The sequence below is a fragment of the Nyctereutes procyonoides genome, unplaced genomic scaffold, assembly GCF_905146905.1.
Source record: "Nyctereutes procyonoides isolate TBG_1078 unplaced genomic scaffold, NYPRO_anot_genome, whole genome shotgun sequence".
Lineage (NCBI taxonomy): Eukaryota > Metazoa > Chordata > Mammalia > Carnivora > Canidae > Nyctereutes > Nyctereutes procyonoides.
In genome coordinates this window covers 76,361,385-76,385,414 of record NW_026575146.1, presented here as the reverse complement: position 1 = coordinate 76,385,414, position 24,030 = coordinate 76,361,385, and the positions used below count along the sequence as shown (strand labels likewise).

The 24,030-nt window shown below is 54.2% G+C and overlaps 2 protein-coding genes across 3 annotated transcripts in view; one reads left to right on the top strand and one right to left on the bottom strand.

Annotated features, from left to right (window-relative positions):
- MARK4 (microtubule affinity regulating kinase 4) overlaps nucleotides 1-11,486 on the top strand; it is a 29,314-nt gene extending 17,828 nt beyond the window's left edge. Inside the window, exons 13-18 of one of the 2 annotated variants that reach the window (XM_055309993.1) lie at nucleotides 2,291-2,508; nucleotides 4,734-4,837; nucleotides 7,124-7,402; nucleotides 7,559-7,638; nucleotides 8,719-8,763; nucleotides 10,129-10,219. In XM_055309993.1, coding sequence (XP_055165968.1) covers nucleotides 2,291-2,508; nucleotides 4,734-4,837; nucleotides 7,124-7,402; nucleotides 7,559-7,638; nucleotides 8,719-8,763; nucleotides 10,129-10,193 — 791 coding nt within the window. In that variant the 3' untranslated portion in view covers nucleotides 10,194-10,219. Of the gene's footprint in view, nucleotides 1-2,290; nucleotides 2,509-4,733; nucleotides 4,838-7,123; nucleotides 7,403-7,558; nucleotides 7,639-8,718; nucleotides 8,764-10,128 lie in introns of both variants that reach the window. The other variant, XM_055309992.1, reaches the window with a different exon arrangement.
- A 2,886-nt stretch (nucleotides 11,487-14,372) lies between these two features.
- CKM (creatine kinase, M-type) lies at nucleotides 14,373-23,271 on the bottom strand. The gene is made up of 8 exons (XM_055312069.1): nucleotides 23,134-23,271; nucleotides 20,706-20,917; nucleotides 20,107-20,261; nucleotides 19,520-19,652; nucleotides 16,938-17,109; nucleotides 15,959-16,082; nucleotides 15,443-15,632; nucleotides 14,373-14,896 (listed from the first exon to the last, which is right to left on the bottom strand). Exons 2-8 carry the CDS (start codon nucleotides 20,896-20,898, stop codon nucleotides 14,718-14,720), a joined length of 1,146 nt encoding a protein of 381 aa, XP_055168044.1. The 5' UTR covers nucleotides 20,899-20,917; nucleotides 23,134-23,271; the 3' UTR covers nucleotides 14,373-14,717.
- Between the last annotated feature and the right edge of the window lie 759 nt (nucleotides 23,272-24,030).

Here is a 24,030-nt window from a genome sequence, read left to right as displayed (position 1 = left end):
CTTCTGCGTCTGGCTTCTTTCACTCAGGATAACATTTTCATCCACGTTTAAGCATGAACGAGCACTTCGTCCCTTTTAATGGCCCAGTAATATTCCATTCCGTGGGTCTATCACATTTGATTTTTCCATTCATCAACTGATGGACGTTGCGTTGATTTCACCTTTTGGCGATTGTGGATCATGCGCTGTGAACGTTCGAGTACAACGTTCCATATGGCCGCACGTGTTCGTTTCTCTTGGGCAGGTACCTAGGAATGGACCGGGTCACTTGGTAACGCTGTGTTTAGCAGTGGGAGGAACTGCCAGCGTGGTCTCCAACTCTCCCTGACTTTACAGCCCTGCTTCACAATGCTTAACTCTGGGACAGGCACTAGCATGGGGAGGGGGGTGTTGGGGAAACTCAAGCCTCTGTCCTGAGCAGGAAGTGTGGGATCTGGATGGTCAAGCCATTCCCCTTCCCTGGATTTCCTTTTTCCACCTATAAAATAGCCAGATTGGCACAGAAAGTCACTAAGAAACTTATGACTCTAACATCCTCTGGTTCTAGCATGGTAATCTTAACACCCACGTGGAAACCTTCTGGGTTCCAAAGGTTCTCAGGGGATTGTCGATGGGTGCCCTGTGTCCGTCACTGCAAAACTTGTTGTGCTTCTGGGACCTTGGAGCATTGAGGTTCCTGGGGACTTAATAGGTAGAAGTTTCGACAGTTCAAAGGGCAGTTCAGCCCCATGAATGCATTTAAACCCACTGGCTCTAGAACTACAATTTCCTAAGATGTTCCAAGGTACCAGATTTGGTTTTGGGGTTTTTTTTTTTTTTTAGATTTTATGTATTTATTCATGAGGGACACAGAGAGGCAGAGTCATTGGCAGAGGGAGAAGCAGGATCCATGCAGGGAGCCTGATGCGGGACTTGATCCCAGGACCCCGGGATCATGACCTGAGCTACAGGCAGACATTCAACCACTGAGCCACCCAGGCATCCCTTGAGCATCTGATTCTTTTTTTTTAATATACTTTAATATAACGCCTGATTTTATTTTTTTAAAGATTTTATTTATTCATGAGAGACCAGAGAGAGAGAGAGAGAGAGATTGGCAGAGACACTGGCAGAGGGAGAAGCAGGCTCCCTGCAGGGAGCCTGACATGGGACTTGATCCTGGGTCTCAAGGATCAGGCCCTGGGCTGAAGACGGCTCTAAACCACTGAGCCACCCCGGCTGCCCGAGCATCCGATTCTTGATTGCAGCTCAGATCATGAGATTGAGCCCTGCCTTGGGCTCCATGCTCAGTGAGGAGTCTGCTTGAGATTCTCTCTTTCCCTCTGCCCTGCCTCCCCTCCAAAAAAAAAGTTAAAAAAAAAGAGAGACATAAAGATACATAAATACAATACTAACATATTCACATACCATAAGGTAATATTCTCTTTTTTAGATCTTTAAATAAAAGATTTTATTTATTTATTCATGAGAGACACAGAGAGAAAGAGAGGCAGAGACACAGGTAGAGGGAGAAGCAGGCTCCACGCAGGGAGCCCGACGTGGGACTCGATCCCAGTTCTCCAGAATCAGGCCCTGGGCTGCCCATATTCTCACCTTTTAAGACAAATGAGAGCCTTTTAAGATGTTCACGCATAAGCAAGTAGATAAATAGAAATGTAGAGATCTACACATTTCCCCTTCTACAAATGACAGCATGCCTTAGACTACAGGCCCTGCCTTTTCTGCTCTGCAGTCTTAAAGATCATAAGATACATAAGCAGCTTCCTCCTCATAGCTGTAGAGTATTTCATCGTATAGAAATAGCTTAATTTCATTTAGCCATTCCTCTCCTAAGGGGTACCTAGGCTGCTCTCAGTCTTTTGGCCTTAAAAACAAATCATGACGAGGAGTGCCTAGGTGGCTCAGTCAGTTAAGTGTCCGACTTTGGCTTAGGTCATGATCCTGGGGTCCTGGGATCGGGTCCCATGTTGAGCTACACACTCAGCGTGGAGTCTGGTTCTCCCTCTCCCTCTGCCCCTCCTCCTGTTCATGCTCCCCCCCACCCACCCAATAAATAAAATCTTAAAAAAAAAAAAAAAGCCAATGCAGTGAATAACCTGCTCATGCATCATGTCATTTACATGGAGTTGGGGGTCAGGGTGCACATTTGTCATTTGGACAGATAGGGTCAGTATGGATCACACTGGAGCTTGCAGCCTATGTGAGGAATTCTGAGGTTCTCAGGATCACTCAGAGTAGGCTCTGGCTCTTCCAGGTGACGCGAGCCCTAACTGTCCCCTCCCTCCACCAGGTGGCCCATCCCCCGCACCCCTACACCCCAAGCGCAGCCCAACCAGCACCGGGGACGCGGAGCTGAAGGAGGAGCGACTGCCAGGCCGGAAGGCGAGCTGCAGTGCTGCCGGAAGCGGGAGCCGGGGGCTGCCCCCCTCCAGCCCCATGGTCAGCAGCGCCCACAACCCCAACAAGGCAGAGATCCCAGAGCGGCGGAAGGACAGCACGAGCACCCCTGTGAGTGGCCAGGGCTGGGGGTCTGCCCGCCTGGCTCACATACTGCAGACCCTGCTGTTCCCCGTCCTGTTCCCCAGACCACCACACAGCACTCCTTGTTCTCTTTGTTCATTCGTTCATCCCTTAGACATCTGAGTGCTCTCTCTGGCCCGAGCCTGCGCTGGATGCTAGTGTATAAATTAGCATTCAGTGTCAGAAAGAAGCATTCCACTTGCTTTAGGCAGGAGGGATTTCATACAGGGAAGGAAGTACTTACAAAGTTGAAGGAAGGGCTTGGTGCAGCAAGCAGTGAGTTCAACCCCACAGGAATGACACATCAGCATGGCAGAACTGACCCGCCAAGGGAACTGCCACCGCTGGGGCGGACCCTAGCACGGTTGAATTCCAGAACACGTGGTCATGACTGTAATTCAAGGCTCAGAAACATTGTTCTCTAACAGAAGGGCCCACGATGCCAGGAAGTCTAAAAAGAGGGACTGGGGTCTTTCTGAGCCAGAGCCTCACCTCATGACCTTGCCCATGTAAGCAGAAGGCAAAGGGGACAGGAAGGTGACTGCCACCCCATTGCCACCTTCCAGATCTTCCGGAATGCAAGGGTGGGCAGAACCCGTTCATACATGGATCCTGAGCTGCAGAGGAGTCTGGGGAATGTAGTACTTGACCCTCCTGTTCTGCAGCTCCTCAGAACAGTAGGTTGAGGAAGGAAAGCGGCCTCCCCATCAGAGACAAGAGTGGAGGCAGGTCATAAGCAAGCGGTCAGTCCTCTGAGGCCACACAGGCCAGAGCTTAAGTTGCATTGGCAAGGTGTGTGACCCCCTTCCTGAGCCTGTCCTCCACCCTGTGAAATGGGTGCATTAGGGGACTTGGATTGTTGTCAGGCTCTCATAAGACATAAACTAACCTCCCACAGTGTCCAGCTCAGTAAGCCCTCAATATATGAAGGCTCTGGTTGCTGTTAAATTAAACCCATACCTAAAAAGATAGAAAAAAGGTGCACCTGTGTGGCTCAGCGGTTGAGCGTCTGCCTTTGGCTCAGGTCGTGATGCTGGGGCTCTGGTTTCAAGTCCCACATCAGACTCCCCTCAGGGAACCTGCTTCTCCCTCTGCCTATGTCTCTGCCTCTCTCTATGTGTCTCTCATAAATAAATAAAATCGTAAAAAAAAAAAAAAAAAAAAAAGAACAGCATATAAGCCCCCCCCCCCCAAAAAAAAAAGTAAAAGGAAGGAAATAACAGAAGTCAATAAGGGAACAAGCAGCTATACGCTAGAGAAACCCACCAAAGCTGCAATCCAGTTCTTAGGAAGAGTAAAACAATCACTAGGCCCCACGAATTACTAATATTGGAGATGAAAAGGAAAACTCTGTCCCAATGCAAAAAGACGGAAGGTATCAGAACCACCTTATGCCAATAAGTGTGACCTCTTAGATGAAATGGACAGATGTCTTTCAAATCACAAGTGGCTCAAGAAAAAACAAAATCCGAACAGTCTTATATTCTTGTTCAAGAACTGGAATCCATAGCTTAAAACTTTCCCAGAAAGAAAATTCCTGACTCTAAGTGGAATTGTGCCAAACACTGAAGGAAGGAATAACACCAACCTTAGAGAAACTCCCAGAGGATAGGAAATGAGGGATCACTTCCAGCACATTCGGGGAGGCAGCATCCACCTGCGCTCCCTGACCTGAGAGAGCTCGCAGTCCAGGGCAGGGTAGGGACGGATAAAGGGGGACAGGTATTGACAATACAGAGTGATCAAGGTGGCAGGTGGGGACCCCAAGAAGGCAGCTGACTCAGCCAGATATATTATGAAAGATACATAGGTGGGAGTCAAGGGGAAAGGTGGGAGGAATATCCAAGTAGGGGGGCCGGGCGTGCAAAGGCCAGGAGGAGACACCAAGTGTGCCATGAATAAGTATGCTGCGAAAAGCTTGACGTGGCTGGACTGTACCCAGGTGGGACAGAGCTGGGAGAGGAGTGGGTGAGGCTGCCCCCCCCAGGCACCGCCCTTGACCCGTTCTTCCTCAGCACCCCTGTCTCAGCCCCATGACTCTTAGCCTGTGCTGCCCGGATGCCTCGTTACCTTCCCTTTTCTCCTGGAGTAAACCATCACCTACTCAGCCTTGGCCCCTGCCTCGATTATAATGAGGGAGGCCAGGGAGGATAAGTGGGGAGTTAAGGGGTGTCCCTTCACCCCCTCACTCCCTCCTGGCCGTGTCTCCACAGAACAACCTCCCTCCCAGCATGATGACCCGCAGAAACACCTACGTTTGCACAGAACGCCCTGGGGCTGAGCGCCCGTCCCTGTTGCCAAATGGCAAAGAGAATAGGTACGGAGAGGGGGCAGTAGTGGGGAGTGGGGTGTAGGGGAGGGGGGCCCTCCTTTATAGAAGATGATAACTGTTGTGGGGAGGGGGGCACCATGGGGAATGGGGAGTGTGCGTCTGCCCTTCCCTTGGCTGAATCTACCCATCTCCTACCCATCCCACCACTGCCGACCCCGTGATAATCTTCCCCTCTTAATTAATTAGTCATCGGCCCCAAGAAAGCAGTCTGCCCTGTTCTCCGCCTACGAGCCTTGGGAAACTGAGTTGATTTTTTTTTTTTTTTGAATGATCAATTTTTAGAACTTGAGAGAAGCCCCAGAATGTCACAGCTTCAACATCCTCTTGCTGGCTGGTTTTCAAACTAGCTTTCCTGAGTCTGTTCGGTCTCAGCTGGCAGGGGAGGGAAACCAGTGCAGACTGGCTGGAGCATAAAAGGGGGATGAATTAGGGGTGCCCGGCTGGCTCCAAAGGTAGAGCATGTGACTCTTGATCTCAGGGTCGTGGGTTCAAGCGCCACGTTGGGTCGTTGGGTGTGGCGCCTACTTAGAAAAAAGGCACAGGGGATGAATTAGTTCACATCATGATTCAAGTTCAGGAGTGGGGCAGGCTTCAAGATAATGACACTCACACCCACTAGGAGTCCTGGTGGGGTCTAGGGAACACTTGATCAACACGGGTTACTGTTGGGTGGGGACAGGATATGGAGTGGTTGAGAGCAGTGCTTCTGTGGCTACTAAGTTCTGAGGTCAAATCTTGCCTCTGCACTCTGCTAGCAGGATGACCTTTGGCAAGTCTCTGAGCCTCTGTTTCCTCCTCTGTAAGATGGGGCTGATGTTCTCTGCCTCTAGGCCCTGTTAGAGGGATCCGGTGGATATCAGGTGCGTCCTGTACCTGGCACGAGGTCCATGACATAGAAGGCATTCGATGAGTGAGTGCTTATTTCACGGTCATTAAATAAAAACAGTAGTGAGTATTCATCAAGCAGGAACTGTATGCCAGGCCTTAGTTCGCTGGCTGAATGCCCCTAACAACTCTGTGAGGTAGATCCTGGTACCTCCATTTTACAGCTAAGGAAATGAGGCACAGAGAGGTTAGGTAACTTGTGCAGGGCCACACAGCTGGTAAATCAAGGAGCAGAGATTCCAGACTGATTCCAGCGTATTTGTAAACACTATAATGCACAGCCTTCCAGCTCTGGTCGAGAGACAGTGTATTAGTTAGATTGTAGACCAAAAAGAAACCAAGGTACAGTGGCTTAAGTGAGAAGGAGGTGTAGTCCTCTCCGATAGAGCCTTCCAGAGGTAGGCAGGCAGGCAGGGTCCTCCAAAGACCCAGATTGAGTCTGCCAAACTCAACCTGAAGCTCCAGCTCTGGCACCGAGGCCACTGCACCAGCTGCCACCATTTCTCAACCAGCAAGAAGGATGGAAAGAATGGAGTGCAAGCTGCATTCTTTTTAGAGGCCTGACCCAGAAATGGGACAAAATACTTCTGTTTGTATCCCATTGGCCAGAGAATAGTCATGTGACCTGCCTTCACGGCAAGGGAGCTGGGAAATGTAGTCTCTGGCCAGGTGGCCATGTGCACTGCTCATAGGCTCAGAAGTTTGGTTACTAAAAGTAAAACGAGGAGGACAGATTCCAAGGGAGAGGTAGTGGCATCTGCCGCCGTCAGGGTTCCCTCTTTGAGATCCAGGCTGGTCCTGGAGTCCTCCGAAGGATAGGAATTGTAGCTCTGGCCCCTCCTGTCAGGACTGGGAGGGTCTGGAGGAGGGTCCTGGGACGCAGGAGCCACCACTGCCCACGCAACACCTTGAGACAATTAGGAAGAGAGTCTTTTCTTACCTGTCAAAAAATCATTGTAATGAGTAGAAGTCCCTTTGATGTTCACATCTATTCCTGTCCCAAGTTTGAATAATGAAAGTTCAGATAGCAAAGTATTTGCAAAGTTGCTTTGGTTCCTGGGGTTTGGATGGCAAATGGCAAGAGATTCATCAAAAAATGTATCTGAACCGATTCAACTGCTGAGTTCAGAGAGAGGAGAATTAGGATACATTTGGGGTATGTAGGGTTTGAAGAAAGGACAGTTTAAGGACAGCCGACTTAGGAAGAAAGAAGAGTCAGTAAAATAGCTAGGGTTGTATAGTACACAGCCTGCCCAGCTGTACGTGGCAGCCTTGTCTCTGAGAACTAGGTTTTTTAATGTGATCTCAAGACAGTAAAGAATCAGAGGACCTGAGGCCTTGGCCAGCCTCAAGGCCCCACTCTGACTTGTCCCTTTCTTCCCACAGCTCGGGTACCCCACGGGTGCCCCCCGCCTCTCCCTCTAGTCACAGCCTGGCTCCCCCATCGGGGGAGCGGAGCCGCCTGGCACGCGGTTCCACCATCCGCAGCACCTTCCACGGTGGCCAGGTCCGGGACCGGAGGGCAGGGGGCGGGGGAGGCGGGGGTGTGCAGAATGGGCCCCCTGCCTCTCCCACGCTAGCCCACGAGGCCACCCCCCTGCCCACTGGGCGGCCCCGCCCCACCACCAACCTCTTCACCAAGCTGACCTCCAAACTGACCAGAAGGTGAGCCCCATGGGATGTGGGGGGCAGGGGTGGGGTGGGGGGCAATGGGGCCTAACCTGTCTTCTGCTCTGCTCTGCCTCCTGTACCCCCACATCATTTCCTCCTCCTCTATCTCCTCCTCCTCCGTCACCCCTCACCTCCCCCCTCACACTACAGGGTTACCCTCGATCCCTCTAAACGGCAGAACTCTAACCGCTGTGTTTCGGGCGCCTCTCTGCCCCAGGGATCCAAGATCAGTAAGTCCCGTCCAGCCTCTGCTGTCCCTGGCTCTGCCTCCCTGTCTGCATGTCCGACCTGAGTGTAGGGGGGTGGGGGGGGGGAACGTGTGCGTGCGGGAGGAGGACTGGTTGTGGGGTCTGGCTGTCCATGTGCTGTTAATAAGCAGTAGTCTGGCCTCGAGAGCCAGACCTTTGAGATTCAGACCCCAGCTCTGCTGAGTGACCTTGGGCAAGTCACTCAACCTCTCTGGGCCTCGCCTTCCTCTTCTGTAAGATGGAGATAGCAATAACAGTGCCTTCCTCCTAGGGTTGTCATGTGGACTAAATGAGATGATCTATGGACTGAGCTTAGAATGTTGCCTTGGACAATGATTTTTGTTTATTCACCGAGCCCCTATTGTGTGCCTGGCACTCTCTTAAACCCTGGAATAGGGATCCCTGGGTGGCGCAGCGGTTTGGCGCCTGCCTTTGGCCCAGGGCACGATCCTGGAGACCCGGGATCGAGTCCCACATCGGGCTCCCGATGCATGGAGCCTGCTTCTCCCTCTGCCTATGTCTCTGCCTCTCTCTCTCTCACTGTGTGCCTATCATAAAAAAAAAAGAAAAAGAAAAAGAAAAAAAACCCTGGAATGGAGTGAACAGAATGTGTAAAATCCCAGCCCAGGGAGAGCCGATATTCTCCTCGGAGATCCAGACAGTGTACAGAGAAGAAAAATAGAGCAGGGAAGGGAGGTACAGTTTTAAATGGAGCAGGCCTCACTAAGGAGGTGCCATTTGAGCAAAGCCCGAAGGAGGGGTGCGTGTGTGTGTCCGTGTCCTTCTATATGTAGGTGCGTGTCTCTGCCCACCCCCTTTCTCTTTCGCCTTCCAAATTCTTCAGTATCTCTCCTCTGACCTCCACTAACCCTTTCAGAATGGGTTCCCATGCTGGGCATGGAGAGGGAGTTCGAATCCTGACTCCCAGCCCAGCTCCAGCCAGCAGGGAGGGACCGGGACCAGGGCTGAGGCAGGGGCTGCCCAGAGTCCTGGAGGCAGTGGGTTGGGGGAGGGGATGCCGGAGGTGCAAATCAGACACCCTGCCCCCCTTCCCCCCTTTAGGGTCACAGACGAACCTGAGAGAATCGGGGGACCTGAGGTCACAAGGTGAGTGCATGTGCCTACCCCTTTGCGTGCCTCAGACCCCACTTGTGTCCACACCACCCCATCCACCACCCCCATACCTTCAGATGAGACCTAAGCCTCATCCTCCAAGCCAGCTTTTTGAACTCACCCTCGGACCCTCCTTCCTCTGCCCGCTTCTCTTTATTTATTTTTTAAGGCTGTATTTTATTTATTCATGAGAGACACAAAGCAAGAGGTAGAGAGGGAGCCCAATGTGGGACTTGATCCCAGGACCCCGGGATCATGCCCTGAGCCAAAGTCAGATGCTCAACCACTGAGCCCCCCAGGCACCCCTCTGCGTGTTCCTCTCGTGCCTCACCCCCCAATCTGTGAACACCGTCCCTTGACCATCCCAACGTCCAGCCTCTTCCACGTATGACCACACACCTCCCCCCATCATCCAACGAAGCACCACTGTTGCCAACAGCTCAGGCACAGGTTACCTGTACAGCCCCAGATGATAAATAGTTGAGGCTTCGAGGGCCAGGTAATCTCTGTCTTGCCGTTTTGGCTCCACCATAGTCTGTCGTGCAGAAACAGCCACAGTCAGGACAAAAACCAGGGGGCGCCGTGGGATTCCCTTAACATGCTTTACAAAAGCAGGCGGCCCTGCCCCTCCACAACCTGCTTCAGTTCCACACCACCCCCTGTAAAGCTCCCTATGCAAATAAAGGACCTCCCCACCAGTTCCAAAGGTCCCAGGACTGACTCTCATTGGCTGGAACTGAGTCACATGTCCACCCCTCAACCAACGCCTGTGGCCAGAAGGGTGGCATACTCTGATTGGTAGGACCCGGTCAAGCACTCCTCTTTGAACCAATCACAGCAGGCGGGGGGGGGGGGGGGCGGAATGCTCTCACTGGCCAGAACAGTCTCGTGCTCAGCTTGGGGCTGAGGCTTAGTCCCCCCAGCCTCAGCCAGGAGCACAAGGTGTGCAATGCTTCCCAAGAGGAGCACCCTCGGCCCTTCAGGCCGGACATTCGTTTGTTGTGCGGGGCCCTCTCACACACCGCAGAACCTGTGTCCTCCCTGAGCGTGCCCAGCAGCACCCCCATCCCAAGATATTGCAATAATCAAAAAACCCCCAGAAATTTCCAGCTGCCCCATGGGAGGAGGCGATAGGAGGAGGTTGCTTGCGTCGCCTCCACTCCCTTCCAGGGATTTAGAGACCGGGGGGCACTGGGAGATGGAGGCTCCAGCTGGCGGTCGGTGTGTACAGCTGAGCCTGTCGCTGTCCCTGCGGTGAGAGAGGGCGGCGAGGAGTCCGTCCCGGGTGGGAGCCGCGGGGCACCGTTCTCTCCGCTCCCCCGCCCGCCGCCTTTGACCGCTACCGTGTTCTCGCCCCAGTTGCCATCTACCTTGGGATCAAACGGAAACCGCCCCCCGGCTACTCCGATTCCCCTGGAGTGTGAAGCTGACCAGCTCGCGCCCGCCCGAGGCCCTGATGGCGGCCCTGCGCCAGGCCACCGCGGCCGCCCGCTGCCGCTGCCGCCAGCCACAGCCGTTCCTGCTGGCCTGCCTGCACGGGGGTGCGGGCGGGCCCGAGCCCCTGTCCCACTTCGAAGTGGAGGTCTGCCAGCTGCCCCGGCCCGGTCTGCGGGGAGTTCTGTTCCGCCGCGTGGCCGGCACCGCCCTGGCCTTCCGCACCCTCGTCACCCGCATCTCCAACGACCTCGAGCTCTGAGCCACCACGGCCCGGGTCCCCTCCCCTTCCTCCCCCTCGTCCCCTTCACCTCTGCCACCCGGGGGAGAGGGGTCAGGGAGGGGAGTCTCCCCTCTGTCATCACCTCGGTTCCCGCGAATTCGATGTGGGGACAGAGATGGTCCGCCCAGGGGCCCAATCTCCATGGGCCGCCCGGCATGGGAGAAGCGGGAGGGGGCTGAGCAGGGGGAGCTGGCACCTTCCTGGAGCCTCCAGCTGGTCCTGTCCCCCCTCCCCCTGCGGGGAGGGGCACCCGAAAAGACTTTGGGGGCTGGGCAGGGGCAGAAAGGGAAACTGAGGAACCTCTTCCATCCCGCCCCATCCCCCCACCCCAAGCAGCTCAAGAATTAGGCCTTGGGCAGGGGTAGGAAAGGTTGCTGAGCCTAAAGACTGGAGAATGGAGGGGGGGGCTGGAATTGGGGGGGGTCAGAGAGGCAGATTCCTTCCCCTCCCCACCCCTCCCCTCACGCTGGAACCCCCCCCTTCCTGCCCCAGGCTGGCGCGGGGCACTTTGTACAAACCTTGTAAATACCCCCACCCCCTCCCCTCTGCAGAGATCTCACGAGGAGCTGCCGCTGTCACCTCCGGTTTTTAAGTTATTACACCCGCCCCCCTCCTGTCAGCCCCCTCACCTGCAGCCTGTCGCCCAATAAACTTAGGAGAGTCCCCCTCCCCCACGCTGACCCCAGGCTGTTCCTTCCCTGCCCTCACCTGCGAGTGAGACGAGGAGGAGGCAGTGTGTGACTTTGGGCCAGTGGTTCCTCCTTTCTGAGCCTCAATTTTCTCAGCTGCAGAATGGGCCTAGTGGGGGTGTGAGGGTCAAGGATGATGATGGTGGAGGGCAGGACAGAACTCGGCCTCATCCACGAGGCCCCCAGTTCCTATATCGGTCCCCCATTCATTCACTCACATGCCCACCCACATGTTATAGCGGACTCTAAGCCACTTCTTACACCAGTAGTACATTTATTCAATAAACAGTCATTGACCTGTGCCTACTCCATGCCAGGCCCGGTGCTGGACACGGAGACACAAGGAGCCCCTGTCTGTGGGGGATGTGGGTTCTGACACAAAACACTGGAGAGACTGTTGCACTGGGGAGTCCAGAAGAGAACAGGAGGGGAGTTGGGGAAATGATGCTGGAGTTGGGCTTTGAAGGATGAGTAGGAGTTGACCGTGTGTTGGGTATGCCCTGGGCAAAAGCCTGGAAGTCAGAGTGCATGACAGACCTTCAGAAAACTGTGGGTAATTTCGATGTGGGTGCAGTGTGGGGGCTGGTGGAGAATTAGCAAGAGAAATGCTGTATTAGGACTAATAATCCATCTACACTTAAGCAAAAAGGTTATTTGGCTTATGTTCCTTAATAGTGTGGCGGTGCCTGACTTCAGGTAAGGCTGAATCTGGGTAGCCGGCCATCTCCTCTTGGCTTTTTTTAGTGTGAATTTAGCAGTTTAATAGTTTCACCCCAGAGTTTCACCTGGCGCTCCCTGATGGCAGAAATGACCCCAGCAGTTGCAACCTATCGTCCCTTTGCCTAATTCCCACCCCAGTAAGTTCCTCATTGCGAACTTTTGGCAAAAGTCCCAAGATGGACTCTTATTGGCCCAGAGAACACATGACTGTCCCCGAACCAGTCAGTGTTGCTCTGGAGCCACCAGCTCCCTACCTAGAGCTGGGCTTAGAGGGAAGAGGAAAGCCAAGGGTCCTTAGCCAGAGGAAGGGAATAGAAGCTCAATAAAGCTGAGCAGTAGAGGGCGGGGCTTGTACACACAGGGCCTCGGAGGTCAAAGCAAGCTGGGCTTCATCCAAGGGCACTTAAGAGCCATGGAGGGTTGTATGTGTGGAGGAGGCTTAGTCTGCTGTGCCTCAGTTGCCCACTTGGGGCATGGTAGGGTCAATCCTTGTCTTCTGTTCTTGGGACTTCATAGGAAAGTCGAGTGAGAAATGAAGGGTGGTAGAGACTGAGTGGTCAGTGTTGAAAAATTCAGGGTTTGGGGCAGAACTGCATTCCTGTCTTATGAGAGGCCAGAACAGGGATCTGCTGAAAAGTGTTTATTGATTCGGAGGTTGGGGAGTGGGAAACAACCAACTCCGTCTGGAAATTTCAATCCTTGCCCGGGGGGGGGGGGGTGTTCCTGTGTGCCCAGCCCTGTGCTGGGGATGTAGTGACCAAGGCAGCCCCAGCCCTGCCCTCGTGAGGCTCAGTCCAGTGGAGGAGGCAGCTGCATCAGTGATCAGGCTGGGGTGGGAGGGAGGCAGGGCAGAGGCTGGGGATAGGCCAAGGGGGTGTCTGTCCCAGCCAGGGAGGGCTTCCTGGAAGAGGAACAGCCCAGCTGCACCTGGGAGAGCTAAACACGGCGGGGAGGGGGTTGGTGTTCTAGGCAGATGGAACAGCTTGTACAATGGCCGAGAGGCAGGGGAACGACAGTACAGCAAATGGCATATAATTTGCAGTGAGTGGAGTCACTGGGAGAGAAGAGGCTGGAGATGTTGGCAGGAGCCTGAAGGACATGGAGAGGGGCCCGGGCTTTCTTCCAAGGACACCGGGGAGTCCTGGCGAGGTTGTGAGGCAGGGACAGGTTTATGCTGCAAAGGGAGGGAAGGAGACTGGTCAGGAGAGTAGGGAGGAGGTCAAATGGATAGAAGGTGGGGAGAGAAGGGGTGCACTTACGCCTGATGAGTAAAGATAAGCAGGACAGGCACGGTCGCTGCAGGTGCCTGCACTGCAGGTTAGGCTCAGAGGTCCCACTGGCGTGCTTGCCGGTGTGGCCTCAGAGGCGGGGTAGGAGGTGGAGCGAGGGCTGGTGATGGGATCTTCATTTAGGAACCGTATTGTAAAGGACACCATGACATCCGACAGGTCTTGTCTTTCTCTTGTAGCCTTCCTGTTCCATTAATCTCTAGGAACTCTCAGGGACATCCCCTGGCCTGTTTCCCCCTCTACAACAGAGTACATTTCTTGATTTCTAAGAGCCCTTTCGCGGTGTGACTTCAGGTTTGAAAAAGTCCCTCTTCCAGGTCCCTGGGGCTCTGTCTTCCACTTACTCTGCCTCACATTTCCTTCTGAAACTTTTGTCTGTTTTTGAGGCCACCACGCTGCCGTTGCTGATGGAGGCCTCAGCATATTGGGTCGAGTAGAGGTGACTGATGTGTCCAAAACCCGGAACGTGTTCAGATGTCTCCTGATTTCTATTACCTGCCCCTCCCACCGCCCCACCCCCCCTTCCTGGGACTCCCCAAAAAGTAGATCTCTCAAGATGTCATGGGGATGCTGTGAGCCAAGCCCTAGTCCGAAGGAGGAAAGAGCATGGGCAAAGATGTTAAGGTGGGAATTGCAGGGTGTAAGGAGCAGGAGTGTATAGAAGAATAACGGGGAAAGAACGGGAAAGATGAGCCTTCAGTGAATAGTGCACATCTGAGTCTGATCTTGAAGAATCGCAAATAATAGGAGTGCCTTCTAGGAGGTGAGGGAAACTATGGGAGGTTCTTGAGCACAGAAGGGGAAATTTAGAGGAGTGGTAACAGCTGTAGAGGGATGAAGTGAGATCACACAGGAGGCCAGTGAAAAATACAACGAAGTGTATATGATGAGATGCACGGTAGGTATCAAACTGGAGACCCGCGGGCCAAGTTCACGTCTCAGGCATTTTGTTTGGCTTACGTTTCCCCATCGTGCGGACCCTGTGCTTGAGATCTGAGCATGCGTGATTAGGAGCTGAGGTTGGAAGGGGCCACACGTCCCTGGGTCTCGGATTCCTCTAGAACCTTAGAAGTTTTGCATTAGACTGGACACTAAACTTTGCCAGGGAGGGCAAGCCACTTCGAGGTCACACAGCAGCTGAGGGCAAACGTCCCTCCTCCTCTTGCTCAGTAACTGTCGCACAAGAGCTAGGGCCACCATTGCTTTTATTTGTTGCTTTGGGTGTAGAAAAAGCATGAGCTCCAGATGTGTTGGAGAGCTCTCCGCGACCCCGAGCTCCTGGTGGTGGCCGGAGCTCCGGGGAAAGGAGAGGAAGGTGTGAGGGAGGTTTTACATTGGCCAAACAGAACTCAGAGGCCGAAGCCCATTGGTCGGAACTCTGGTTGGACCTGGAATTCCGAGAGGGATGGAAAGAGCCCCCAGGTGGCCCACCCCCCCTGTGGGCGGAGCTGCGGGGAAAGGGGCGGGCCTCTGAGGGGCCGAGTCCTCCCATTGGCTGGGGCTCCAGCAGGCGGCGGCGGGCGGGCTGGACGCCTATTTCTGGGCGGGGATCATGTCGTCGATGGACTGGCCTTTTTCCAGCTTCTTCTCCATCTCCACCATGAGCTTCACACCGTCCACCACCAGCTGCACCTGTTCTACTTCGGATGAGCCCAGTCGATCGGCGTTGGATACGTCGAACACTGAGCCCACAGCAGCTGTGTCCACACCACCTGCAGGAGCAGGGGGCAGGGGCATGAGGAGGGAGCAGAGATGCGGAAGCAGGGCCCAGGATGCTGCCCCCGTGCCAGCTGAGACGGCCGCACGCACTGAGTGCCTACGGTGTGACAGGTTACGGCATTCAGAGTCTCCTAAATGGCTATTCATAGGTTCACATCTCAGGCTAATTTAGGTACCTCACACCTCAACCATTCAACATGAAAATACAGCGTGGTGGCTGTGAGTGAGCTCTGGGGCCAGGCTGCCTGGGGTTGAATCCTGACCATCCTCTCCTTTACAGATGGGAGACCGAGGTCCCTAGGGGCAGGGGACAGACACAATATATATCATATAGCCATGATATCCTATCGAGTCCTATGAGAGAAAGCGTGCTGACACCCATTTACAGAGGAAGAAACTGAGGCTCACAGAGGACTAGCCCGCGTCCACCCCAGAACTCGCGTGGATGCTCCGCCTCCCCTTCCGCCGCCGCAAAGGGCCCGCCCCCCCCGCCCCCCCCCCCCGCCCCGACGCAGCGGTGCGCGGATGCAGAGCCGCACCTGTGCCCCGTTTCTGCAGGCGCAGACGGGTGAGGATCTCCTCGAACTTGGGGTGCTTGCTCAGGTGCGCCAGCTTGACGTGCACACCTCCACGCAGCCCGGTGCCCAGGTTGGATGGGCAGGTGAGCACGTAGCCCAGGTGCTCGTTCCACATGAAGGGGTGTCCGGCCTTCTTGAAGATCTCCTCAATCTGAGGTAAGAGGAGAGGACCTGGGGTCAGCGCCAGCGGGGGTCCCCAAATACTCCCGCAACCCGACGGGATTAGGAGCGACACGACGTGAGGACGTGGATAGTGGGGGGAATTCCGAGACGGCGGGGCTGCAAAACCGCCCGGGATGAGCTTCTGAAGGGACGGCCTGGACGGCGGGGACCACCCGGGCGCCGCGGGATGCTGGCGGGGCGGGGCTTGAGGTCATCTTGGGGGCGGGGCTTGGGTGGAGGGTGGAGCCGGGTTGCCCCGGGGGGCGGGGCGTTCAGGGGGAGTCAGGGGCCGGCCCCGAGGGGCCCGCTACCCACCTTCTGCAGCCCCACGCAGAAGCGGCGGAAGACCTCCTTCATGTTGCCCCCCTTCTGCATGGAGATGACTCGGAGGTGGTCCTCCTCATTCACCCACACCAGGAAGGTCTTGTTGTCATTGTGCCTAGGGTGGGGCGCAGGAAGAGGCCACCCATCAGCTCCGCGTGGCAACCCCATTCCTGGCCTCTCGCAAACACACCCACCGCTAGGGGGCAGCGGGCCTGAGGAGAGCGAGGTGGTGGCATGGGCACCTCAAAATCTCAGAAACTCTACCCCTGGAGACCCTAAGGGCACAGGATCTGAGAAATCGCCAATCTTAGGATCAAGGACTCTCAGGGTCCTAGATTTTTGGATAGCATTACATTACAGACTATTAGAATCTCAGAATCTTTGAAAAACAGAAGCTGGGAATCAGAATTGATAAGTCTTGGAAACCCTACATCCAGTCTCAAGACCAATCTTCCCATCACCTTGCGACATCTCAGAAACAGAATCCTAGAACCATAAACCATTAAGATGTGGAAAGGTCTGAAACCATGGAATCACAGAATCTGGAACTAGTGGAATCCGAGAACCTAAAAATACTCAAAATCTTGGAAACTTAGAATCATCCCATCTGTATATCTTAGAACTCACACTCTCCAAATCATCTGAAACCTAAGTTTTGAAAAACCGTTGAAAATCTTTGACTATTGGAATCAGAGATTCAAAGGTTCATAGAAACCTAACTAGCAACAATAAAAGATAAAACTAATAGCCAAGATGTTGGGCACTTACTATATACCAGACACTATTTTCAATTACTGTGCTCTCCATTTTACAGATAGGGAAACCAGGACAGAGAAATGTTAAATATTGTGCCCAAGGTCACAAGGGGTGGAAGGTGAGGTCATTTTTCTAGGGCATCTGGAAACATGATTGTTTTTATGGCGTTGGCTTTGGTGGAGGAACAGGGAGGGTAGTGGGGTGGGGACCTCACCAGATGCCACGGGCGTCGGGCCAGTCTCGGGCCATGCCTGAGGCCAGCAGCAGTGGGGACACGGGCTTGTCGAACAGGAAGTGATCGTCGATGAGCTGCTGCTGCTCCTGCTCGGTCATGCTCTTCAGAGGGTAGTATTTCCCCTTGAACTCGCCTGTCAGGCTGTTGAGGGCTGAGGGGCCATATAAGGCAGTGGTCAGCAACCTGCCCCACCACAACCTGGGTGTGGAGGCCTGGGGACCCCAACCTGCTGCCCACACAAGCCTGGGGCATGCTCCCGTGGATGCCCTAATGGCTCCTGAACACTAGGATGAAACCCAAATTTGCGACCTCTCCCAGGCTTTGGGAGCAGCCAAGCCATGTGCTCAGCCAGGAAACATGGATTTGCCCTTTCCCTGACCTTCACATCCTCTCCACCTATGACCAGCAGTGTGCTGGAGCCCCTCCGACTGGCTGGAAGACAGACAATCAAAATCTTAGGATTTTGGGGAGCCAACAGGAAAAACTATTATAAAATAGCATTTCTAGTATGTAGCATATATCATATATCCATATGTAGAATAAATGTTTACTATGTATATATGCACAATATACAATATGTATTTATATACATGTTATACATCTTAATATAGTGTAGTATATAATGTTATGTATCACATATTATATACTATATTTTTAAAGATAATTTATTGGGGCACCTAGGTAGCTCAGTGGTTGAGCATCTGCCTTTGGCTTAGGTCATGATCCCAGGGTCCTGGGATCGAGTTCTGCATCGGGCTCCCCGCAGGGAGCCTGCTTCTCCCTCTGCCTGTGTCTGTGCCTTTCTCTCTGTGTCTCTCATGAATAAATAAATAAAATCTTAAAAAATAAAGTACAATAAAAATAATTTATCTGGGGCCGCTTGGCTGGCTCAGTCAGTAGAGCATGTGACTCCCAATGTTGGGCATGGAGCCTACTTTAAAAAATTATATAAACTTACAATAAAATAAATTATTTTATAAACACAGGTAATAAGGGGTGCCTGGGTGACTCAGTTGGTTAAGCATCCAACTCTTGATTTCAGCTCAGGTTGATCTCAGAGTTGTGAGATCAAGCCCCCAAGTCAGGTTCGCACTGGGAGTGAAGCCTGTTTAAGATTCTCTCTCTCCAAAAAAAAAAAAAAAAAAAAAAAAAAAGGCAGCCTGGGTGGCTTAGCGGTTTGGTGCCGCCTTCGGCCCAGGGTGTGATCCTGTAGACCAGGGATCGAGTCCCACGTTGGGCTCCCTGCATGGAGCCTGCTTCTTCCTCTGCCTGTGTCTCTGCCTCTCTCTCTCTCTCAATCTGTGTCTCATTAATAAATAAAGTCTTTAAAAAAAAAAAGATTCTCTCTCTTCCTCTGTCCATTTTCTCTATCTCTCTTTCTCTTTCTCTCTCTCAAAAATAAATAAATAAAAATAAAACATAAAGTCAAAACTGCCACAGGTTATAAATATCCAAAATTATCACTTCCTAATTATTTTACTACATCTTTATTATCTATGTTCTTGAAGCTTTTTTCATCTCCATCCCTTTGGTTGGAATAGTATGTAATGATGTGTATCTTTTCCCATCTCTCTATGATATCATGTTCATAGTTTAAAATTGGCTGTGGCAGGAGAATTTATACCATGGAAACTGGCAGTCGCTACAAACTGGGGCTTTTTTTTTCTTCTTAAGAGCTGGTTGTTAGACATTTACTAGAACAAACATGCTTGTGAGTCCTGATGATCCTACCTCCCAAACCGCTCGTTCTCTCCATCCCTTTGCCTATCCCTCACCCCACGCCTGCACCATTGTGGTTGCCCCTTACAGCCTCTCTGCTCCTACCTTTGCCCACAGTCTGTTCCCTACTCAACAGCCAGGAAACTGCCCATGTAAGTCTGAACTTACTCCGATCACCATCCTCCCATGGCTTCCATCTGTTCAGAGTCAAAGCCAAAGCCCCCCTGATGGCCCACAAGGCTCTGCACAAGCAGGCCACCCATACTCCTCTGACTGCATCTCCTCCCCTGGTCCACTCAGCTCTGGCCACAACTGGTCTCCTTGCTCTTCCTCCAACACACTTCCCCACCTCAGGACCTTTGCGCTTGCTGCTCCACCTGCCTGGAAATCTTCAGGCTCCTTTTTGTCAATCAACTCCTCCTTTCTCAGGGAGCTCCCCCCCAGTCATTCTATGATGCACCCTTGTTTCTCGGCTACATGGCATTTTGGAATTAATCATTCTTTTGTTGGTTTCTGTGTTTCCTCTTATCTCCCCACCAGGCTGACCACTCTGTGAAAAAAGTGACCTTGTCCATCTTATTCATCATGGGAGCCCCGGCCCCCTACTCAGGACCATGACAACCGTAAATGTTGGCTAGCTGGCTGGCTGCTTGGATGGATGGATGGATGGATGGATGGATGGATGGATGGATGGAGGTCAGGACCCTGGTGCAATTGAATGTCTGCATGGATCTGCTCAGGGTGCCTTGACAGCGCCCCCAGACTTCCAGCAGGGGTAATGTCAGCTGTCACTCATCAAGCACCCACGATTTACCCAGTGGTGGGCAGGGTGGGGTTCTCACCTTCTATGGAGAGTTTCTCCACTGCCCGGCGCTCGCCCCGGGAGCAGTGGGGGGGCAGTGTGTAGCCCTTGATGCTACGGCCCGTGCGGACGCGGCTGCTGAGCACATAGTTGGGGTCCAGGTCGTCTCCACCCTGGAGGGCAGGAGGGGGGTCAGGACTGGGCACGGCCCCCCCAAGCCGCCCCTCCACTGCAAGCTCATGTCCTCCCTGGCCCCCCCACCCAGGGCTCACAGTTCTGACTCTGCTACTTCCTTCGGCTCCTTCTTGCCCACTGGCTTCTCCCACCGCCACACTAGCTCGGCCTCTCCCTTCTCGGCCTCTCCCCTCCCTGTTTCTCCCAGCCTCTCATCTGCCCCTTTCCTCCATACATCTCTTATCCCATTTTTGTCCCGGGTCTGGTTTCTCTTCATCTCTTCCCTGTCTCTCTTCCCATCTGAGTCTCCCCCTCTGTGTCCTGGTCTCCCTGTCTGTCCTGCATGCCTCTCTGTCCCTCCTGCCCTCCATCTCTGCCTCTTGGAGCATCCCTTCCCACCTCCGTCATCCTCCCTCTCTTCTCCATCCCTCCCCTCCCCTGCGGGCAGCTGACCTTGAGGTTCTCATGGTTGAGGTCAGTCTTGTGCTTGTCGGTGGGTTTGTAACCCCCGTGCCGGTCCTGGATGATGGGGTCGAAGAGATCCTTGAACACCTGGTAGGACTCCTCGTCACCGGCCACACAGCCCACGGTCATGATGAAAGGGTGACCTGGGGGTTTGGGGTAAGGTCAGAGGCGCTTGTGCCCAGCAAGGAAGACCCAGGCTCCTTGATCCTATAGAAACTGTATGTGCACGTGCACACATGTGTGAGTACGTGTGTGTGTGCATGTGTGGTCAGCAGGGGTTTATTCGAGACCTGAGTCGGAGCTGCAGAGACTGAGGGTTGTGAGGATGGGGAGGTGGCATCTGGGCAAAGGAGAAAGAGTCTCGGGGGGTCAGTTACAAGGTCCTAAAAATATTACTATTTGAGAGCCCCCAGATCACAGACTCTTTCTTCCCTGAAAAATTTTCGAAATATATTAGATTCTCAGCTCCCACAGATCCTAAGAGGCTTGAAAGATCCTCATCTTCACAGATGGGGAAACAGAGTCCCCGGCAGGCAGCCCCGCCCGCCCATCCAAGCCCCTGTCCGTGCTCCACCAAGGAGGCTTACCTGGGTTGTCCACACCTGTCTGGATGACATCGTCCAGAGTAAAGCCGGATGGGGTCTCTTTGTCCCGCAGCTTCTTATAGATTTCAGGGGTCAGCGCTTTGGCCATATGGTTGTTGTGCTTGGTGAGGTCAGGGTACTCCTCCTCAGGCTTATAGTTCAGCTTGAACTTGTTGTGGGTGTTACCGAACGGCATGGTGGCGGCGTGGGGGGGCCTGGGGAGTAGGGTGGGGGGTGAAGAAGGTTATCCCGCATCCAGCAGAGACCAGCAAGGACAAGGCGTTGGGGTCAGAAAGACCTGATGGCCAGTCCTTTTTTTTTTAATATTTTTTAGAAGATTTTATTTATTTATTCATGAGAGACAGAGAGAGAGAGAGAGAGAGAGAGAGAGAGAGAGAGAGAGGCAGAGGCACAGGCAGAGAGAGAAGCAAGCTCCATGCAGGGAACCCGACATGGGACTCGATCCCGGGACTCCAGGATCAGGCCCTGGGCCGAAGGCAGCACTAAACCGCTGAGCCACTGCCCTGATGGCCAGTCCTGACTCATGTGCTGTGTGACTTGGAACAAGAATGGGCCCCTCTCTGAGCCCCTGTGTCCTGACAGGATGCATCAGGACTCTGTGGTTAACATCCCAGCTCTGCTACACCCTGATGGGTGACCCCAGACGAGTCACCTTGCTAGGGACAGCTTCTCCAGCTGAAAGATGAAGGGGGAAGCCTTTGGGATGGAGCAGTAATATTGGCATGGATAAGAGTGTAGATTCTGGAATCAGATAGCCTGGGTTTGAATTCCAGCTCTGTCACATACAGTAAGCTGTGTGACCTTGGGCACCTTGCTTAACCTCTCTGTGCCTCAGATTACTCATATTACAAAGGGGGTCATAGTAACCCTCATCTCTGGGGGGGCTTCAAGGAGTTCATGTATGTAAAGCGCTTGGAATAGTGCTGGCACACGATAAGCTGTATTTTGCTTAGCTATTATTATAATTTTTGTTGCTATTACTTTAAAAGTCTGGGTAAGGAGCTGGGGAGAAGGTGGAGGGTGTTGCTGGGAACATATGTGCAAGCAGGGAAGGGACACTCTCTCCACGAAGGGTCCCGGGTGCTCGGTCAAGGGATAAGGGGGAGGGTGGAAGGGAAGGCTGCGTGGCCGTCCCCACCTCTGTTTGCTGACCGCTCTCCTGCAGGGCTCAGTTGAGAAGAAAAGCCCAGCAGCTGAAGTCAGCAGAGCTGGGTTCAAATCCTGCCTCTGCCATTTCCCCTGCTGTGTGACCCCAAGCCAGGTGCTCAGCCTCTCTGAGCCTCTGTCGCCTGTGAACTGAGCCTGGCCTAAGGGGTTGCCAAGAAGATTCTTCTGGCTCGGGCACGTGGCCGGCTGAGCACGTGCCCTCACATGGAGTTGGGGCCTGCTCCGTAGAGGGGTGGCTGTCGTTACTGGACCCAGGAAGGAGGTGGTGGTGGTCAGCGTGGGAGCTCACTCCGCGGCCCCAGGGATGGGAAGCAGGTAGGACGGTGAGAAGGGAATCGGGACCAGGCGAGCTGAAGGCTGAGGCATCAGGCCAGGGGCGGATGGAATTCACGAAAGATCCTTGGAGCTACTATCCAGGGTTGGGGATTATTTATAGAATCTGGCAGACTGCTCCTCCCCCACCAACCCCCCCACATTCCAGGGGCTCCACTTGCACCAAGTCAGCAGGCCGGAGACAGGTGGGCCAGGGTGGCCAGGAGGACATGCATCCAGGCCTCGGGGCTCCAGGGCTTCCAGCCCAGAACCGCCCCCCACTTCAGGGTGTCCCACCCCACCCTGCGAGGAACACGTTAGCAGAGGGCATTGAGGCAAGGGGGGGGAGCCCCAGAGCCACACACACCCACACACACATCCCCATAACCCCCAGATCACACAGTAAACAGAGTCACACACACATCCCTCCAAGCTCAGGGACACACCCAGCATACAGGCACCCGTGCAGGAGCTACAGAAAGTCAGACACAAGGTCACACCATTGTGGGACGCAACAGGGACCCACAGAATTGCAAGTGCAATTAACCCACAGTGCTTGCTCTTGCAAACCACGACAGTTGACATACAGACACCTCCCACGGCTTGTGGCGCCCAGTTCTGGTGACAAACCATCATGAACACGGGCCCAGCCTGTAGCCCCTTGCAGGGGGGACAGCTGGCAGCTGTCAGGACTCCTTTTGTCTCCAAGATCCCTTCCCGTGACCCTGTGCCACAGACCCTGTGGGAGGCAGGGGGGCTCACAGGTGGAGGGAACTCCCAGACACGGGGTCAACCTTCCCACACACTGACCCTCCTCTGTATAGGAGGATATGGGGTAGGCTCCTGAGACCAGATCGGCTGCTGGTGCCATGCACCCCCCCACACTTTGGCCCGGTCTGGACCCCACCCTGATTCCCACCCGCATCAGTACCTGGCTGGGCTGTGCAGAAAGGGGCTGTCTGTATCCTGGAGGTGACACTGACCCAAAGGAAGGGCCCGCAGCCCAGGCCTTATATAGGGGGGCCGGGCTGTGCTATTGGCTGGGAGGGACTGCCCCCAGGGAAAGGAGCTGGAGGGCAGGCAGCTGAGCCTCCCAGCTCACTGCCCGGGCACGGTGCCCACCCTGAACCCAGGCACGCCTTGCGCCCAGCCCTATCGGGCCTTGTATGGGCCGCCCCAGGGGCTGAGCCCAGATCCCCGCCCACCCCCCATCAAGCTGATTCCCCGACCAAGTGCTGAGTCGGGCTGGCAAGGACAGCTGGCCCCCTGCCCAGGACACGAGACCATGCCAGGGGACGTCCCAGGCACGTAGAAGCCACCCTCCCCTGGCCCTCCAGCCCCTCCTATGGCCCGGCCTCTCCTCAGCCCCCAGTGGCCTTGACCTGGGTAAAAGTTAGGTCTTGAGCCGGGGGCCCCTGGGGAAACCTTGCAACAGTCCCACGAGAGCCAGGTATCTGGTATTCCAGACACTTGCCTGTTGTCACCCAACTATGGGAAACCCTTGGCCAAGGCCCAGGTCTGAAGGCAGAACTGCCTGACCCCAGAAATCCATGTTTGGACGCACTTTCCTCTTGGTGAGTGAGTGGGAGGGAAACTGAGTCTTGCCTGAGCTGAGAAGATTCAAACTCCAGTCCCTGCCGCTGACCCTGGGACGCTTCAGCGGCGGAGGGGACAGAGAGGGACTCATCCCGGAGAGGAGCTTATTTTTAGAGGGCGCTTCGATGTCGCCTTTGCAGAGACCTAGACCCGAGGCGCTGGGGCTGGGGGGAGGCAGGGACAGGTGTTGGGGGGGTGGGATCGCCACGTGTCTGGGTTAATTATAACCGCG

Excerpts from the sequence above, each read along its gene's own strand:
- CKM (XM_055312069.1), bottom strand. The coding sequence starts at position 20,898 with ATGCCGTTCGGTAACACCCACAACAAGTTCAAGCTGAACTATAAGCCT. Across the intron at positions 17,110-19,519 it reads GGAGAAACTCTCCATAGAAG|CCCTCAACAGCCTGACAGGC; the intron begins GTGAGAACCCCA and ends ATGGCCCCTCAG. Across the intron at positions 15,633-15,958 it reads TCTGCGTGGGGCTGCAGAAG|ATTGAGGAGATCTTCAAGAA; the intron begins GTGGGTAGCGGG and ends CTCTTACCTCAG.